The 21042-nt window shown below is 33.5% G+C and overlaps 1 protein-coding gene across 1 annotated transcript; it reads left to right on the top strand.

The window, feature by feature from the left end:
* Positions 1-2214: 2214 nt before the first annotated feature.
* LOC127710535 (retinal-binding protein-like) lies at positions 2215-20105 on the top strand. Its single transcript, XM_052216467.1, has 12 exons — positions 2215-2428; positions 4639-4702; positions 5471-5514; positions 6469-6531; positions 8004-8192; positions 9013-9088; positions 10673-10753; positions 11895-11978; positions 13213-13319; positions 14080-14219; positions 17511-17659; positions 18073-20105. The coding sequence occupies exons 1-12, from the start codon at positions 2348-2350 to the stop codon at positions 18237-18239; spliced, it is 1245 nt and encodes a 414-aa protein (XP_052072427.1). The 5' UTR covers positions 2215-2347; the 3' UTR covers positions 18240-20105.
* Positions 20106-21042: the final 937 nt, after the last annotated feature.

Here is a 21042-nt window from a genome sequence, read left to right as displayed (position 1 = left end):
TGAGAAATCTATAAGAGCAACAAAATAGGAAAAATCGGAAAATACGAGCCTTCAACACTAAACAAGGTACGCACAGAAAGTTCCAAAATACGACCACAAAATAAATTACAACTCGGAAGAAAATTAAACAGTCTAATATTTAAAACAACTAGTAGCAACAACATGGAAGATAAAAACTAACTACTAGAATACATAGGGTGATTGATTCATGGTGCTTAATGCCACTTTAATATAAAAAATAAAGAGATGTGGTATGATTGCCAATGAGACAACTATCCACCAAAGGTCAAATGAAGTGGATTAAGCACGCTTCATTATATCGTGGCAATCAGTGTTTATTGGTGGAGGAAGCCGGAGTACCCGGAGAGAACCACCAACCTTCGGCAAAACAAATTGTCATTTTCATATAATCAGTTAAGATAGGAGTGGAACGCACCTGCCATGAGGGGGACTAGAACTCACAACATCAATGGTGAGAGGCTAATGATCGCTTTAGATGAACTACTTAGACATATCGACAACCATATTTGAATCTAAGTTCTTGGCATAAAGAATGTATTGGGTAAACTTATTTGATAGCGTTCAAGCCATCTCTTACTTTTAGTCTGTGGTATTACAAGAAGATTGCCCATTTTAAAATATATAGTATTTGCGGCCGGTTTTTTGTTCATTAACATTAATTCTTTTTTGTTTTTTATCTTATAAAGAACAAGCAAGTGGGGCAGTTTACGATTACGATGGGTAAAATATAGACAATGGGAGGCAACTTTAAAATGATATCATGGTAATTGTGTACGCTTAGTGCAGGAAAAAAAGTCTCATTACCTTGAACTTTCATCTAAGTTCTTTATTGGAAGTTTAATCGTGTATCAAGGGCTATAAAAGGTTGTGAGGATAAACAAGTATAAAAGTTGTTGAATATTAAAATTACTTTTATTACAATATATGTTTACGACTTTAACTACCAACATAAATCTTAGTACTCGGAGAATAACTGCAATGCTTAGCCGGTTGTAATTTTATTATCAGCTACGGGTATTTCTAAATTTCGATGTTTACAATGTAGTTGACATTGTTTGGTCATTTGTGCTCCTGGGATACTGTCTCGTTGTTTGGTCGTGTGTGCTCCTGGGATACTGTCTCGTTGTTTGGTCGTGTGTGCTCCTGTGATACTGTCTCGTTGTTTGGTCGTGTGTGCTCCTGGGATACTGTCTCGTTGTTTGGACGTGTGTGCTCCTGGGATACTGTCTCGTTATTTGGTCGTGTGTGCTTCTGGGATACTGTCTCGTTGTTTGGTCGTGTGTGCTCCTGGAATACTGTCTCGTTGTCTCGGATACTGTCTCCTTGACATATACCATACATCTCATTTAATGAAACAATTAACGTAGTGAAAATGGGCTGGCTAAACAGAGCAAAATGCAGTACTTCACTTTAGTTATCGTGATTACTTTTGTCTATCTGTTCAAGATTAGGGGTACTCTTTTATAATATTTGATTTTGACTGTTCACTGGCTAGATATAAACATCCGCGTATGGAGCATTTTATTAACTTAAGTATGCTGTAGTTTGGCCTTGACAAAAAACAAACAATTAAAACTGAGAGGAAGCAATCAAAATCATTAGTATGCCTACACGAAATAACTATACATATACCACAAAAATTTTAGAGGAAAAAATGAACCAGAAGTACGTCCGTAACCATTCAAAGTTAATTTTGATATTATCAAGAAAGCAATACAGATCCTTTGGGACCTCTTGTAAAACAATTTTGTATCATTGACTATGTGATCTCATTTAAGACTTATTTCTATGTCATATAGTATGCATTCAAACAAGGGTTGCACGCGTTGTTGTGATAAACGTTCCGTCATAAGTATTTTATAAGTATCAGAAAACAGGAAGAAGGTGTCGGACAAATTCGAAAAGCGCTCCTGAATTTCACACTCATTATTGTCCAGCTGCTGACCAAATATGAAGTAATTCTGTTCAGTAGCATCTAAAAAAAGTGTAACGAAAATATTTGTTTGACAAACGGACGGATAAGGTTAATAGCATCCCCCTCCCCTAATTCTATAGTTGGGGTATAATAATGTTGAAATAAAAGGTTTTGGACCATGTGAAAAAATCATGACGGGAGCAACGTCTTATTCGCCAACTATCCGTGGGTTATTTAATTCAAAATTATATACCGTTATTCATACAGAAATATTGCTACCATTTAAATCTTTTGTCATCGATCGCCTGTTGTTGTAATATATTTTTATGATTTCACATACCGTATCATTTACAAGAAGACATCGTCGACAAATCAACAATGTGCCTATTTTAATTTTCAGGATTTATCAAAATGAACGAGTCCAATGTTAACTCGAACAATATCTACATGAAAAAACCTTTGACGGCGAAGGAGGAACACGCACTTCAACAGGTATGTCACATGCAAGGACAGAAAATCATCATTCAAGATTTCCGTCGTAAAAACAGATTCTAATTGAACTAAACGTTTATACCGCAAGTAAATAGATTGCGCCTGTCCCAAGTCAGGAGCCTCTGGCCTTTGTTAGTCTTGTATCACTTTTTATTTTAGTTTCTTGTGTATAATTTGGAGTTTAGTATGACGTCCATTATCACTGAACTAGTATACATACTTGTTTAGGGGCCAGCTGAAGGACGCCTCCGGGGGCGGGAGTTTCTCGCTGCATTGAAGACCCATTGGTGGCCTTCGGCTGTTGTCTGCTCTATGGTCGGGTTGTTGTCTCTTTGACACATTCCCCATTTCCATTCTCAATTTTATTAGTTTCAATCTTTGCAGCGAAAACACGACTGTAGTTTTCATTATTTCGGCATGCTGAAGAGTGTATTTATAAGTTCTATTCAATGACATTCTATTGCTATAGGAAATGTACTTTGAAGTGCAATGATAAATATTATAGTGTAAAAAAGTATGAATTATATACCAGCATGTAAGGTATTTTGAACTCTCTTTTAATTGATATTTTGTCTACTCGTGTTGTCATTTTTCGGAGCTTGGTATACAGTTCGGGAACTTGTCTATCACAGAAAACCGTTTGTCGACCTTTGGGCGTCGTTTTTTGTCTTGCTTAATTGTTGTGTTGCTATTTCGTTGGAAGGAGGAGTAACAGCCCCTGTTTGTCCCTAAACTTTCAAAAATGAATAATTCTTCATTCCTTTCAAAGTAAGGTTGATGTATTGATAAATGAATATGTTATATAGATACAATGGATAAGCGTGGATTCTTGAAAAAGAAACCATGAGCCCGGAGGGCGAATGGTTTGTTTTTCATGAATCTACGCTTATCCATTGTATCTATAACTTAAACTATTGTGTTAATTTCTTTTCAAAATTAAAGCCTTTTCTTAATTAGAAGGTATTGTAAGTGAGTTTAAATAACCATGTTATCGTGTCCAACGATGCATTGATAAATCTCAGATCACAATTAATTGGTTAACAAAATACAAATATAACACTTCTACCTTTACAGATCTTTATATTACCAGGCATATGAATATTATCTGTTTATACAAAATAAGACATATTCGAAATTATTTCTAATAAAATTGAAAATGGAAATAGGGAACGTGTCAAAGAGACAACAACCCGACCAAAAAGCATATATAAAGTATATATAATAAGCATGTTATCGAAATTTTTCTAGCACTCTAGGCACATCACGATTTTCTCGCATAGGAATTTGCGAACAAACCTTTGTAAAATTATGTAGTAAAACAGATGAAATCAAACTATATTTATAAAACAAAAATTGACAAATAGAATGTTAGCATTTTTGTTTCAAACATGTGAAATAGCCAATAATAATATAAAAAAAAAACGGTAAAACTCGCTATTATTACAAAAATATCCACTATAACATGCAAATTTAGAAAAAAAAGGAGGAAAACTTAAGAATTGGAACAACAGAGAGAATACAGGGATTCGAACCTTAACCGACAAATCCCTATCTTTAACTCATTGATTTTAACCATGCTAACCTCGCGGTTTAAAGCACTTGTTGATGTTCGAATTCAATGTGCAAAAACTTCGATCTTATATATTCCCCTTTACAATACATCTTTTATTTGTATGAAAGGGGACATCGCCAATGAACAGTTCTGCCCTAAAATTCATAATGAAAGCCTTCCTATATTGTTCTGCAATCTAACCCGTACGTTATTTTTGTTTCATAATGAGCTGCGTCGGATAGAAATCGACCTTATGCAAGTGCATGTATTGTATACATGTAAATGTATAAGACTTTGATTGATTTTGGAACATTCAAATACAAAGTAAAAGATGAATTTTGGTCTGTTTTGTAGATTTTCTCTTATAACAGCTGAATTTTCAAAAAGTTACAGACTTTCCATAGAGATTTGTTCAACCCGAAAAAGGTTAACAGCAATATTGGTATGCATTTGCATAAGGTCGATTTCTATCCGACTCAGCTCATATGTTGTCGTTGAAAGCCTCATTTTGAATCAGGAAGCAGTAATAACTGCTTTTAAATCAGATAAGTAAAACTTGAAAAAATGTCAGTGCAAAAGTATTTATCTGTTTATTACAGTTTAATGTTTGTCGTTTATTTATAACATATTCATGACATTTTAATTTCTATTTTCTTAGTTCAAGGAGATTACGAAAGACGTAGCAGATCAGATTAATTATGATTTGGAAAAGTTTCTTCGAGGTACATGTAAGACTCAAAACTCGTAGCATAATAGCTGATTTGTGTAGAGAGAATCACTCTTCGTGCACAATTAATACCTCTTTAAAAAAAATAGTCGCAGGTCGCCGCTACAAAGAGCTAGTATTCCGTCTCTTCCAAACTCTCCGTATATTTCTTGTGGGAGTTAAAATTCAATTCTTTTAATGTCCCATCTAAGTCCCCGTTTCAATTAATTTTCGTCATGAACTGTTATGGATATAAGCTTTTAGAGGTCACTGTGCGGTCTTCAACAATGAGCAAAACCCATGACGTATAGTTAGCTATAATAGGCCCTGACCTGACAAAAGGAAACAATTTAAACGAAAACGGAAAATATTATGACAGCGAAAAACGATAACAACTGGATTACAGACACCTGACAAGGGACAGGCAGTTAAAGAATATATGTTCATTTTATATCATACATTCATTTAATATGCATTGCATGGTGCTGCTATATGGGACGAAATCAAACAGATCCCGTATGTTACAATAAACATGTCTGCATGAATTTCTGCAATATGGAATTTTTTTATTCTTATTTCTGCAAAATATCTATGAAATCAGAACTTGGTAAATGGAAAGTTTGAAATACATTCTATTTGATTGATCTTTACAAATTGTAGAACTTCAGAGACAACGTACATCAATGTTTCTAAAATGTGAAGATTATCCATTGGTTTTGTACGTGCATTCTATACACATATTTTGTCTTTGTGAAGGTTATGGATTTGTTTTTATACTTTACAGCCCGTTGTTTTGACGTTCAGAAGGCGGAACAAATGTTAAGAAATGTAAGTTTACTCAATTCATTTCATCTTAGAATGTTCGTTCTTTCTTTCGATTAATTTCAAGTATGCAGGATATATTATGTGTTGTGTGTATATCACATAGGTATGGTTTTACAAATGCTGCATTTTCAATTTTTTAATTCAATTACTCAACAGGTGATCTTGTAAGTATCTATTTAAAATTTATTATTGTCATTCAAGAAAAGTGCAATACAGAAATAAGGATGTGGATGGGAGTTTACAGAATAGAGAATAATGGGCAAAAAATATAAAGAATAGAGAAAAATGGACAAAAAAATAGGGAATAATGAGGTGCTAAAATATAAAGTATGGAGAATAATGGGCAACCCATCCAGACCCTCAGAAATGTACTGTAAAATAGATATGTTACACTAGTACGTTAATTTCACGGTCATCAATTGGTCTCCTGCATACCAACAAGATCGTTTGAGTTGATATCCTGTTGTGAAAGGGAGCGATTAAAACAAAGGTCTTCCAAACGAAGATGAATGATTTTTTTTTCGATCATCAATATATTGTTTCGAAAAAAGCGAAACAAAAAAAGGGCTACTTAAAGAAAGTGATTTTTTTTTATTAAAGCTACCAAGCTCATAATTTGGTATGCCAGACACGTTTTATAAAAATAAACATCTACTTCAGCTTCAAGTGGCTAAAATAATAAACTCTGTGCATTTAATGCATATACAATATAATAATTATTAATAGAATAGCCAAAATAGCCGAGTCATTTGATTTTGTGATAAACGGATTAAATCCGAAAAGGTCGCGTAAATATATATTATTTTGTAAAGGTCATTTAAACGAATAAATTATTTATAAATTTAAATGAACTAAAATAGATGTATGTATGCACCCATTCAATATTTGTTTATGTATATATATATATAGTTATAACGTTTTTAAATAGCTAAAGGTTGAATACTGTTTCTTCTACAGAGTGTTGACTTTAGAAAGACAATGAAAGTTAATACATTGTTGAAAGATTACAAACAACCAGAGGTATTTCATTATAGTAAATACATATTTATACAATCTTATCTGGCTTTGAACTCAAAATGTAAGAATATTTCCTCAGCAATTTGTTCACCGCCTACAGAGCACAATGTATAACATACAGATGCCAAAAACTATTTACCCGAATCACTGCAAAGAGAAAATACAATTAGATTGAAACTAGATGTTTAAATGTTAAGTTGTGACGTTATTGCAAATAAGTATCAACAAAAATACCGAACTACAAGGTAAATCAAAAAAAGGGGGAAGTCCATAAAACATGACCCAGTCAAGTGATAGACTATATCAACCAAAGGAACGAATCGAAAACAGCGCTGTCATATCCTGACTTGGTACAAAATGATGGATTAAACCTTGGTTTTATAGCTAGTTAAACCTCCCACTTGTATAACAGTAGTTTATGACAAATGAGTAGCTGGCAAATGCTCAAACAATTTCCTTTTTGTCACAACTTATCAACGCAATTACTAAAGGTTCAGAGAAGACTGAACATCAACTTTGTCAATATAACGGAACTATAAACAACTGTCAAACAAATGGGCGTTTTAACTAACTATAAAACCAGGTTCAACCCACCATTTTCTACGGAAAATCCCTGTAACACGTCAGAAATATGATGTGAGTTGTTTTACATTTGTTCCGTTGGTTGAAAACGGTTTTTTATAAATGTTCTGATTCAGCACATAACACATTACTCAATGATATCAATAACAAACAAAAGGTAGATGAATTTCTTAAAAACAAAATGTAAAAGTAAAGCTGCAGGGACAATAAAATGCATTGTTCCTAAAAGAAACAAAGTTATCATATGCATTAAATAGAAGAAAAAAACTCATTCCACTAGTTCATGTGTCTGTAGTGTGATACCAAGCAAATAATGTTAAAGAGGAAATCAGAAAGTCGAAGTCAAGATGACAAAGCAAGAACCGAGAGAGAAAACAGAACACACCCTAGCCAATAAAAAAACAGACAGCTGCAAACAGCGGAGACATTGGCAAGGAACCTATTTTTTATTAACGAATTGGTAGTTGATGGTGTTTGTTTGGTAGTCTTAGCTTAATTCTTTTCAACTAGGGTTGATATTTTCCTTTTATGGACTTTATACTCGTGGCCTGTCAATCATTTAGAACTATGAACAATTTCGTGTTCGACTTGCTACCGGGTAGTCTTTGTTATTTATAAGTATTATGTGAGACAGCAAACCAACAACCCAAAAACAAATCTTAATCTCTTATAGTTAAGTTAGGGTATACTTCAAGAGATAGAAAACCACCGACACAAGAAACAACACATCTAGAGGTATTGTTATTGACAGTAAACAAAAAGAATAGGCATTTATCGCAAATTATTGGAAAGGGTTCTGTAATTTCCGATTGTCCTCTCAACTGTGTTTTTTTACTTTGCCCTTTCTCATCTTTCTCATTGATGCACAAATTACAATTTGATTTTTAAATAAGGTAATGAGAAAATATTTAACTGGGGGATTTTGTGGTCATGCTAAAGATGGTTCGCCTGTACGTGTAGAATTGTTTGGAAATCTTGATCTTAAAGGGCTAATGCGATCTACAAAAAAATCCGACTTTGTAAAGAATAAACTACACGAATGTGAGTGGACTGTGAGTGACTGGGCAGAACAGAGCAAAAAGGTTAGTAAATATATGCGACAGTTAGTACACCTCATCTCACTTTTCTTGTAATTGTCTGATTCACATGCATTGATTCAGAATTGCTTGATTTATGCCCAGTGTCAAATATTTTTGTTAATGTTTGCCATAATTTTTTAATGTTTTTGGTGTGTCGTGGATACTTATCTATACATCCAGAACGCCCCTCTGTTGCATGGGTTTTGTGGTCTGATGGACCAAGTGACCATATGTCTGTACTCAAGTGAACCGTTTGGGTTGAATTGCAACAAAAATAATTCGTAATTCCATTTTAAGGGAAAACAAAATATGCTGATATACAACTGTCAATAATAATAGTTTTTTATTCCTTTTTATTGTAGTTAAAAATATGCTGCACGCTTTCTTTCAAAAGCCACATAGTAATGTATGCAGTCTATGTGAATAATATGGCAATAAACAAATAAACAATTTAAACGCAATTCCGATTTCCCCCCAAACTAGCTGGTATATATGAGCATTGTTGTTTTAAGAATTATCCTTTAAGTTAACTTTTACTATTTACATAAGAATAACAAACTTTAATTCTATCCATTATTAATAATCTGGCTCGTCGAATAATAAAGCAGGATATAATGATGCCTTCCCTGTAAATGATGTTGCACATTAGTATTAGAGAATACCAAAATGATAATTACTGCGACGTTTCCAATTGTAAATTTTTCCAATAATAAAAGCATCGCACTAATTTTGGAATAATTGACATTACATTACACTACTCGTTTACATGATGATAAACAATTTTAAGCCATCCAAGTCATAACACACATCTTTCATTGTATAGTTGGGTAGACCAGTAGACGGAATGACAGTTATATGTGATATGGCAGACATAGGAACGTCAGCACTGTGGATTCCAGGTAAAATTAACATTAATAATATTCATCATTACTATACAGAAATTTAAAAAAGAAACTTGACTTCGTCATTTTGTCTTGTTCAGAAAATGATGAAACGAGTCTATCACATCTTTGAAAAGCCGAAACATCAGAATCTCTGGCAGCGAAAAACGGCACTTGGCGCAAAATGTAGGAGCGGAAACAATATGCAGTTGCTTTTAGTGAGACCATGCAGGCGTGTCGATACACTAAACATATATTGATATACGTTATATTCTCGCCATACCGTGAAAAACTCACTGCACCTAAGTTAACCTGTTACAGTGGCATATGGACAATATGAAAGTATACAACATGACATCAAATCTAAATGTTATAATTAATTAATATCATTCATACATTATATATCTATAATAGTGTTAATACTACACCATTTGATCATACACATGATACAAGGTTTTGTTTTAAACAAAGCAACAATTTCATAGGGTTCCGTTGTTACTTTAAATTATGCGGCCAATTTGCTTTTCAGACCAAATGTAATATTACAAGGCTTAATTTAAACGGACCATTGAATTACCATATATTCATGCTAGTTCTCCAGTTCCAAAAAGAAGCTGTATTTTCATGTGGTTTCCACTATTTTTATGGTTTATAATGTTTCTTGGTTAAAACCATCTTGGATTTCTAGTTATAAAAAAAATACGTTTAGGTACGATAATCATATTGTCATTCTAATGATAAAACTCATCAAAGATACTGGGCTTATGATTTTATAAGCGAAGGCTGGTATGCATAAAACCACTTAAGTTAAGATATTCAATTGTAGTACTAATTTATCGTAGGACATGTAGACAAATCCGTCCGTTCGGAACAAATCTTAACTTGAGTAGTTTCATGCATATCAGCCCAGATGCGTGTTTCGTCAACATAAGACTCATCATGACCCTCGAATTAAAACACATGGAAGGCTGATTCAAATATTAGTGCGAAATTGTAGAGCTTTAAAACCCAAAATTCCGAAAAACGGCAATCTATACCTGAGGGTAGAAAACTTTAGTGTTTCGAATAATTCAACATTATATATACAGCAAATTAAAAAAAATGAATATATCAATGATATTTCATGTCAACACAAAAATTTCAATTGAATATACGAATAAAAAGGATACTTTTTTCCAAGAAGCTGCTTGCAGATTTTTCTTATAGGTTCCAACATTAAAACATTTGGTAGTGTTTGTGAATTGTACCAAACTTACAAGCACAATGAAGAACCATACTCAATATTCTATATGACTAATTTTATTTCCCTTTGTAAATAGAGTTCACAAGTTTCAATTGTTGAACTGTCCTCAGTTCGGTAGTTATCATTGTGTTACGTTTAAAGAAAAAACTCGAAACGATAACTTTGTGTGTTAGTTTATGTACTGTTTCTTTTAGTATCTTATTCTTTATGAATATTTTAAAATCTAAAGACATAAAATAAATGTTATTTTGGATAATAGACTTGTCAAAACACACCTCTTACCAGTTCAAGTATTTCTGGCAAGAATTGTAATAATAATGAATGGGTAATTCTATCAATTTTCATTTTTTGTTGTCTAGGTATAAAGCTACACTTACATTTAGTAAAGGTGCTGGAAGACAATTATCCTGAAATGTTAAAGAGACTGTTGGTTATAAATGGTCAGTAAATAAACTCATCATAGATACCAGGATTGAAATTTTATATTTACGCCAGACGCGCGTTTCATCTACAAAAGACTCATCAGTGACGCTCGAATAAAAACACAAGTAGTAAAGTTAACAATTAGGTACACTTTTACTCGAAACATTTGTGGTGAACTTTATTCATGTTTCAGTTCTTGCGGTCTTGGAAAAATATGAGTTAATAGATAAGTTTTGATATGACATAATTTGAGTTTGAGTTTCCCGTGGCCGCCATTATTTGGAGGGATAAATGGTTGATTTTCTTATTTGACTTACTATATTGAAACATGCATTACAAACAAGTCTGATAAAAGATACTTGCTAGATCGTAGATGAACCAAGCAAGGCTAAAAGAAATTAAAAATTTTCAGAAATAAACTTTTTCTAAAGTCTAGCGGTCATTATAACATGTTGAATTTGGCGAATAAAGGAATCTGTACATCTCAACATGGCGACAAAAGGGAAGTAACTATTGTTCAAATTGTGTCAGTCGAAACTTATCTAAACTAGATATATTACAGAAACGAAATTTTTTTATGGTTAACCATATAGGAGTATAAATGAACGCTGTAACTTTGATTAACTTAAAAATCTGTTATTCCGCATACATAATCAGGTCTCTTCGTCTAATAATAATCGTTAGAGAGGTTTTTTTTTATCGTGAATAAGAAGAGTTGTTTCAAAATATTAGACTTCTCCTGCAAATATATCTTTCTTCATCTAACCTTACAAGAAACAACCAGGAGTTCACTCAGAACATTGGATTTGTATGATATTGAAAACACAAATACGTTGTCGAATCTACACTGCAGAAGTATAAAAAAAGAGTAATAACTTTTGAATAATGAATTAAGGAAGGACTCAGAAATAAGTTTAATAGCATTAAAATAATCACGTCACTCATTCGTTGCATCTTAAAGTTCTTATGGTGAACATTTGGCAATTTGCCAAATACCATAAGAAAATTCCTGATTGATCTCATATCAAAATAAAATGATTTTTGTCATTTATCTGAAACACACCGGCAATTAGGCAGGGATATTACTTGATTTCTTAACTCATAACTGATTCTTCTTGCAAAGACTCGCTAATGTTTTACTAAACATTCACATTTCAGCGCCATTAATATTTCCGTTGCTACATAAAATTGCAAGGCCATTACTCAGTGAAGATACACGACAAAAACTATATGTTAAAGGAGGTATGTTGTCATGAAACACTATTTTAGTTTGTATCAATTATAGCTATTGATCTAATGCGTTAACTGTAAAAAGGGAAATTATTGAGTAGCACTTATCAAAAAAGTATAAGTAAAAAAAGTATAACAAAAATACTTAACTCCAGGGTAGACTCAATAAGTCCATAAAAACTGACAAAATCAAACGTTAGACTTTATCAACCAACGTAACGAATGGAAAACAACTGTCATATTCCTGAATTGGTACAGGCTTTTTCCGAAGAAAAGCAAAGTTTTCTTCCTATCAAAGTCGACGATTGAGGTCAATCCGATGCAAATCCAAAAGAGAAAAGAGACACAAAAAAATCAATTTTATTTGCATATTCCAAGTAGTTCCACCACATTTTTAGGAGTAGCTTTATAAATGAAGTAACATGTGCTGTTTCAAAACGGTAAGATATCGGATTACCATTTTGTGTTATCTGGCTACAATGTGTGCTCTTATGCTGTTTTCATCGTTGACACAGCGTTTTTAATTATGATTTATTGTTAATAAGTTCTGAAAAGGGTATTGTAGGAACTTTAGTTTTAACTAACCTAGCCTAATGAGAAAATATAAGGTGGCTAACGTTGTCTATCATTGTAATCTTTTCAAAATTTGCGGAATGTTTCATGAGCAAAGTTTCATTCAGCAGCCTATCTATATTATATAATAATAATGAAATGCTCTGATTGACTGAAATGTGTTTACACATTTGACAATGTGTAAACAGGCGTTATGATGTTAACAGTTTATTCTGTCGTCAAATTTTTTCTGCATCTGATTTTCTACGTAACTATATCATTTACTTTTCCATTTTTAGTACTTACTCTGCCATTCAAAATAATATAATGTTCATCATGATATTCATCTAAGGTAGTAGCCAAAACTTCAGTGAAAGATGCGGAATCGTAAGAGATCGTTAATTAATCTGTTGTTGGTTTTTTGTTTTGGCGGAAAATCGTTTACATTTTTTTATTCAAAAATAACTATATTTTTCATTTACAATATAAAAATAAGATTGTTCGACTTTTCAAATGAGGAAACTATATTAATTACATTCCCTTCTGAAGTCAATTTTTTTTTCAAGAAATGTTTCATCAAAATATTTATCTATATACATGTAATAAAAAAAAACTTGTCCCCTAGAAATAATGAATGGTTGGGGCCTTATTCCAAATCGTTAAATAGGAACCAAAGAATATTGCTGTATTGTAGATAATTACAAAAATTTGCTGTTAAGTTTTATTGATGCCGAAAACTTACCAGCCTGTTATGGTGGGATGTTAACAGATCCAGATGGAAATCCTAATTGCACGACAATGGTGAGTAAAAGACATTACTTTTAATCCTGAAAGTGTAATAGCTATCCCCTTTCCTGTCTGTATTCGGGATGTACGAATTGCTTTCTGGAATTGTAGGGTAAAATGAAATTAAATCGTTTACTGATGACAAACTGATGTATTTGGTTCATACTGAGTAATATGTATTTGCGTTGAACGGTAAGCTTAGAAATCTTATATTGATTCCAGTGTCAAGCAAACGAAAAAACATGTAGGAAGATTTGAGACAGCTCTTGCAGGAAGGAACACGTTTGCCGCAAGTATAACTTGCAGTTTCGAAATCAAAACTTAAGATAATCATCACGAGTACTTTCTATAATAAGACTTTTGATTGTGGTCAGTAACTTCGACTGACTTTAATATTGACAGCCTCAGTGGTTCTTTGATATTTTTACCATTTTTTTTGTTTTAAGACAGTTATATTAATGTCTTTATCTTTAAACAGTAATTTGTTTGCAGGAATTTAATTCTATTTATTTATATAATTATTCATTCACATATTTGTTTTTGGAAAAATCTTAATCTGAATGATATAATGTTCCACATTACATGTTTTCCTATTTTCTTTGCGTGTTATGTAACAGCACAAGATAGGAAACTTGGCGGGAAAACGATCACAATACCCGATTTTACTTCGATTTTCGTGTATTGCATACACTGTATTTTCCAGTGTTGTGTACATGACATACAAATTTTAAAAGCACAAAACTTATCTACTCTACTGTGACGACAAATTTTTCAGATTGGTCAGGGTGGACCAGTGCCAGAAGAGTTTTATTTTGAAAATGCAGATTTAAAGGAACAGATGCAATCTGTCACTGTACCGAGAGCTGGGAAAATATACATAGGAGCTAAAGTAGATAGATCATTGAGTGTACTTAGGTAATAAACTTGATAATGTTGGTAAATCTAAAGAGATTTTCTTGGATTTATCTACAGCTGGAACGCTCAAACCCAAAAGAATGAAAGGAAAGGATGTATAAATAATTTGATACGTAAATACATAGGTATAGGATTAACTATTTATATGTTGCGTTCTTTAATATTAATTTGTGTATAACATTTTGGAGTCTATCAACGAAATAATTTAGGGCATTGGTACCATTGAAACGGTAGATGACTGAATGTTTTAATTCCCTTCTTAGCAAAGTTGACCTTACAATTGAGAATGGAAATGAGGAATGTGTCAAAGAGAAAACAACCCGACCAAAGAGCAGAAAACAGTCCAAGGCCACCAATGGGTCTTCAACACAGCGAGAAAATCCCGCACCCGGAGGCGGGCTTCAGCTGGCTCCTGAACAAAAATTTATACTAGTTCATTGAAAATGGACGTCACACTAAACTCCGAAACATATAAATGAACTAAAATTAAAAAAACATACAAGACTAACAAAGGCCAGAGGCTCCTGACTTGGGCCAGGCGCAAAAATGCGACGAGGTTAACATGTTTTGTGATATCTCAGCCCTCCCCTATAACTCTAGCCACTATAGAATAAACAAACACACAGCAATACGCAGAGTTAAACTCAGTTTAAAAGAAGTCCGAGTCCGATGTCAGAATAGGTAGACAATAGAAGAAACTAAGCAAAGTGACAATGATACTTAAATTAACAAAGGACTACTAGCAGTTACTGACATGCCAACTCCAGACCTCAATTAAACTGATTGAAAGATTATGTCTTCATCGTATGAAAATCAAGCACAATCCCTCCCGTTAGGGGTTTATTATCATACTATCATAAAATATATGAGAACATATCCCGTATCATGCCAACAACTAGTTTTAGAACTAATGTGTTTATTTCCGATGCAAAGACCCTATGAGTGAATTAATATTAATTCCAAAATATGCCATCTTTAATGACTTGACAACTTATTAATTTGTGTACAACTTTTTGGAGTCTATCAACGAAATAATTTAGGGCTGTGGTACCATTGAAACGGTAGATGACTGAATGTTTTAATTCCCTTCTTCGCAAAGTTGACCTTACAATTGAGAATGGAAATGAGGAATGTGTCAAAGAGAAAACAACCCGACCAAAGAGCAGAAAACAGCCCAAGGCCACCAATGGGTCTTCAACACAGCGAGAAAATCCCGCACCCGGAGGCGGTCTTCAGCTGGCTCCTGAACAAAAATTTATACTAGTTCATTGAAAATGGACGTCACACTAAACTCCGAAACATATAAATGAACTAAAATTAAAAAAACATACAAGACTAACAAAGGCCAGAGGCTCCTGACTTGGGCCAGGCGCAAAAATGCGACGAGGTTAACATGTTTTGTGATATCTCAGCCCTCCCCTATAACTCTAGCCACTATAGAATAAACAAACACACAGCAATACGCAGAGTTAAACTCAGTTTAAAAGAAGTCCGAGTCCGATGTCAGAATAGGTAGACAATAGAAGAAACTAAGCAAAGTGACAATGATACTTAAATTAACAAAGGACTACTAGCAGTTACTGACATGCCAACTCCAGACCTCAATTAAACTGATTGAAAGATTATGTCTTCATCGTATGAAAATCAAGCACAATCCCTCCCGTTAGGGGTTTATTATCATACTATCATAAAATATATGAGAACATATCCCGTATCATGCCAACAACTGGTTTTAGAACTAATGTGTTTATTTCCGATGCAAAGACCCTATGAGTGAATTAATATTAATTCCAAAATATGCCATCTTTAATGACTTGACAACTTATTAATTTGTGTAGAACTTTTTGGAGTCTATCAACGAAATAATTTAGGGCTTTGGTACCATTGAAACGGTAGATGACTGAATGTTTTAATTCCCTTCTTCGCAAAGTTGACCTTACAATTGAGAATGGAAATGAGGAATGTGTCAAAGAGAAAACAACCCGACCAAAGAGCAGAAAACAGCCCAAGGCCACCAATGGGTCTTCAACACAGCGAGAAAATCCCGCACCCGGAGGCGGTCTTCAGCTGGCTCCTGAACAAAAATTTATACTAGTTCATTGAAAATGGACGTCACACTAAACTCCGAAACATATAAATGAACTAAAATTAAAAAACATATAAGACTAACAAAGGCCAGAGGCTCCTGACTTGGGCCAGGCGCAAAAATGCGACGGGGTTAACATGTTTTGTGATATCTCAGCCCTCCCCTATAACTCTAGCCACTATAGAATAAACAAACACACAGCAATACGCAGAGTTAAACTCAGTTTAAAAGAAGTCCGAGTCCCATGTCAGAATAGGTAGACAATAGAAGAAACTAAGCAAAGTGACAATGATACATAAATTAACAAAGGACTACTAGCAGTTACTGACATGCCAACTCCAGACCTCAATTAAACTGATTGAAAGATTATGTCTTCATCGTATGAAAATCAAGCACAATCCCTCCCGTTAGGGGTTTATTATCATACCATCATAAAATAAATGAGAACATATCCCGTATCATGCCAACAACTGGTTTTAGAACTAATGTGTTTATTTCCGATGCAAAGACCCTATGAGTGAATTAATATTAATTCCAAAATATGCCATCTTTAATGACTTGACAACTTATTAATTTGTGTAGAACTTTTTGGAGTCTATCAACGAAATAATTTAGGGCATTGGTACCATTGAAACGGTAGATGACTGAATGTTTTAATTCCCTTCTTAGCAAAGTTGACCTTACAATTGAGAATGGAAATGAGGAATGTGTCAAAGAGAAAACAACCCGACCAAAGAGCAGAAAACAGCCCAAGGCCACCAATGGGTCTTCAACACAGCGAGAAAATCCCGCACCCGGAGGCGGTCTTCAGCTGGCTCCTGAAAAAAAATTTATACTAGTTCATTGGAAATGGACGTCACACTAAACTCCGAAACATATAAATGAACTAAAATTAAAAAAACATACAAGACTAACAAAGGCCAGAGGCTCCTGACTTGGGCCAGGCGCAAAAATGCGACGAGGTTAACATGTTTTGTGATATCTCAGCCCTCCCCTATAACTCTAGCCACTATAGAATGATACCATCATAAAATATATGAGAACATATCCCGTATCATGCCAACAACTGGTTTTAGAATTAATGTGTTTATTTCCGATGCAAAGACCCTATGAGTGAATTAATATTAATTCCATAATATGCCATCTTTAATGACTTGACAACAGTATCATACGATTTTAAACAGATATACTTTGGTTAATTGCAGTTGGGAATTTCAAACAGAAGATCACGACATAGAATTCGGACTTTTTTATGAAGAAAATGATAATTACATTCCCATTATACCTGTGACAAGAGCTGATAGTCATGTTGTAACTCATGATGGCACGTATACTTGTGACAAAGTTGGAAAATGTGAGTAGTTGTTACAAATTCCAGCTTACAAAGAATTAAATTACATCTTAATCTCATTTGCCGGCTGTGCATCTTCTTCGATTTTCACATTTCATAACTATTTTTAACAATACTTGTGAAGATTTACGAATCCTAAAATTTTCGTCTAAAAACAAACGTTCTACGTGGAAAATACCTGGTCAATATTGGTGAAAACTGACCGGAATAATGTCATAATAATTATAGAACTCCTCACTTTGATTCATTCAGATGAAAATATGACTACACGGCCAAGTATTCATAAACATAGAATAATCATTATGGTGAATAGTAAACCCACTGTAATGATGTATTAAATTATTCTTCTCGGACGATATGCATAACAAATAGATATCAGAGATGTTACAACTATCATATTTTTTTCTTCGTTTTAGATTTCTTGTGTTTTGATAATACTTATAGTTGGACTAGATCAAAGCAACTTCGATATACATGTGAAGTTTATGAACCTGATCAGACTATCTTTTCAGAGGACGTCACCAAGCTGATGAAAGATGGTGACATCAAAACATTAACAGAGAAATTTAAGTCACATAATTGAATAATACAGTAACTTTATATTTTGAATATGTTTCTGGTTGTACTTCTGTTCATGTAAATGTTAAAACTTTCATTTCAATCATGAATACGTTGAAACGCAAACCAAATCTAGTTTCAAAAACCAGTGTTCCTGCTTTATGTGTTATCCTATTATTTTTACTTGGCTTCGCTCGATTGGAATGTTTTTATTCTATCTCAGGTGCATACAGCCGTTGGTATCTACTTATAAGTATTTGGTAATTTTAAGTAGTTGTTTTAGTTCAGGTGACAAATACCATACAGCTTGAACACTTGGTACTAGTTTTTGATATTTGATCATGTTCAGGATGTTATTACACGTTCATAATCGTTTACTTCCATCATCCATATAATTCAAGTCAGTATAAAAAGAAGCAGATGTGGTATGATTGCCAACGAGACAAGTATCCACCTGAGCAGAGTCCAAATGACGTGGATATTCGTAACTATAGATCACTGGTACTCTTTTAGTTTTTTCGCCGCTTCCTTCATTTTGTTTACAACCAAGAAAAGGACGTTTGTTATTTTCTTTGCGCCATTAATTTAGTTGTCTCATTTATTTAGTCATCTTTATGTTTTGCTATTTTTCTTTTTTAGAAGGGGGTGCTTACTTTTAATTCATTCATTCAAACACTAGCAACATGTAGCCAATGAATATTTTTCATTATTAAATGATATGAGCAAATCAGCCCTAATACGGATAAATCAGCATGTCCAATACTGATGACCTTGTCCTGTCGATATTAATCAAGAGTTAATATTGCTTTCCGGACATGGCCAATACGGAAAAATGCCGTATTGGCCCATGGGCTAATACGGGACGTTCACTTTCGGTTTCAATTTTCTTACGCCTTTGGACGTATCGTTATGCATAACATACTTTGTATCATATTTTTTAACTTAATATCATAAAAAAAGTTTAAATGCTGTTCAGTTTTTATAAACGTCTTGAAACGAGTAAGAATAGTAACTGTCTGATTTATTCTTCCCGGCTACTTCATATTTGCTAGATTTGAATTGTACTAGCATAAGATTAAGTACTAGGACGAGAAATTAGAAATTACATCTGACAATGTTGACAAAAAATTCATCGTAAATGCGAAAAAACAAGTTCAGATATGAATTTCTGTATCTTCTTCACGGCAGGTTTCATAGTTTAATCGAAGAATTAAAAACATTTAATAAAAGTGTTATAAACTGGCTGTTTCTGTAATGGCCAGAGTCTCGGGTCCAATACAGCTAACCTCGAATCTATAACAGGGTAAATACAGAAATAGCCAGTTAATAACACTATAGTAAATTACGGCAACTTGCATGCATATAAATATTTATCAGCAGCGATCTCGTCAAAAGCTTCCAAGAAAATGTTAATGCTATTGAAGAAGCTTGTTCCCACAAAGTTTTTTTTTACCAACTGTTACCTCAAATACATAGCAATCGGCTGTTTGGGGTTGAAGTCTCCTGTTGTATAGTGGTATATGTTATCCCTTATATGTATCAATACATGTAAATCTTTTTTATTAAATTATATCACTTTCTTTGATATCACACATACACACACTATAGTTACTATACCTGTATTTTCAATTAGCTGTTTAGGCAAACTAACAAGTATTTTTTATATAGAAGAATTCATCAAATTCAGAATAATTATGTATTTCTGCAATATTTTATATAAGTCTTGTACTAATGCTGATAAAGTTAATGCGGTCAGTGTGAATGGTTCAAAATGTGACCATTATTTGCTATGTCATACAAATCACACGTTTGTTGTGACCCTAATTCAGATAAAATATCAAATGTATTTTGTGATATTTGATTTCTTTATAGATTAAAATGATAAAATGTTTATTTTTTATTTTTTTTATATAATACTTTCATGGATTTATAATGTACGTAATACTTATAGTCAAGTTACATTATCAAAAAGTAAAATCACAAAAATACTGAACTCCGAGGAAAATTCAAAAAGGAAAGTTCCTAATCAAATGGCAAAACCAAAAGCTCAAACACATCAAACGAATAGATAACAACTGTCATATTCCTGACTTGGTACAGGCATTTTCTTATGTAGAAAATTGTAGATTAAACCTGGTTTTAAAGCTAGCTAAACCTCTCACGTGTATGACAGTCGCATCAAATTCCATTATATTGACAACGATGTGTGAACAAAACAAACACAAAAGGTTAAAATGTCACAAATAGGGGTACAACAGCAACACGAACCCCACCAAAAACTGGGGTGATATCAGGTGCTCCGGAAGGGTAAGCAGATCCTGCTCCACATCTGGCACCCGTCGTGTTGCTCATTTTATTACAAAGCGGTAAATAGCTTATTCGGTAGGTCACATTCGTGAAAAGGGAACGGGATAGTAGTTACGACATAAGGAACATTTCCGATATCATCTGTGAAACGGATATTCCATAACGGTCAACCAACTGGTGATGGCGTCCGTAAAATTTACGAGGTGATGATTTCAACTTCACCATTTGGAACTAAAAATGGAAAGGTCACAATTGGGAAGCTGAAATCATCTCTTTTGTCGCAAAGTTTTGTTTTCAACCGACCCTCATTGTCAATAGATGTAAGTCAAGGTATGAGGCAGACTTAACTGTAAAACGGAAAGTCCCTAATCAAATGGCAAAATCAAAAGCTCAAACACACCAAATGAATGGATAACAACTGTCATATTCCTGACTTGGTACAGGCATTTTAAAGCGACAGAGCCATGTTAAAACCTACATACATTTTCACTGCACTGAATACCAAACATTCCAAAATACTG

The sequence above is a fragment of the Mytilus californianus genome, unplaced genomic scaffold (genome assembly GCF_021869535.1).
Source record: "Mytilus californianus isolate M0D057914Y unplaced genomic scaffold, xbMytCali1.0.p SCAF_8, whole genome shotgun sequence".
Taxonomy (NCBI): Eukaryota; Metazoa; Mollusca; class Bivalvia; order Mytilida; family Mytilidae; genus Mytilus; species Mytilus californianus.
The sequence above is the reverse complement of the archived record's forward strand: the minus strand, read 5'-3'. Positions and strand labels throughout refer to the sequence as shown.

Coding starts and splice junctions, on each gene's coding strand:
- LOC127710535 (XM_052216467.1), top strand. CDS start 2,348: ATGAACGAGTCCAATGTTAACTCGAACAATATCTACATGAAAAAACCT. Junction 9,089..10,672: donor GTCAGCACTGTGGATTCCAG/GTAAAATTAACA, acceptor TTTGTTGTCTAG/GTATAAAGCTACACTTACAT. Junction 13,320..14,079: donor ATCCTAATTGCACGACAATG/GTGAGTAAAAGA, acceptor CAAATTTTTCAG/ATTGGTCAGGGTGGACCAGT.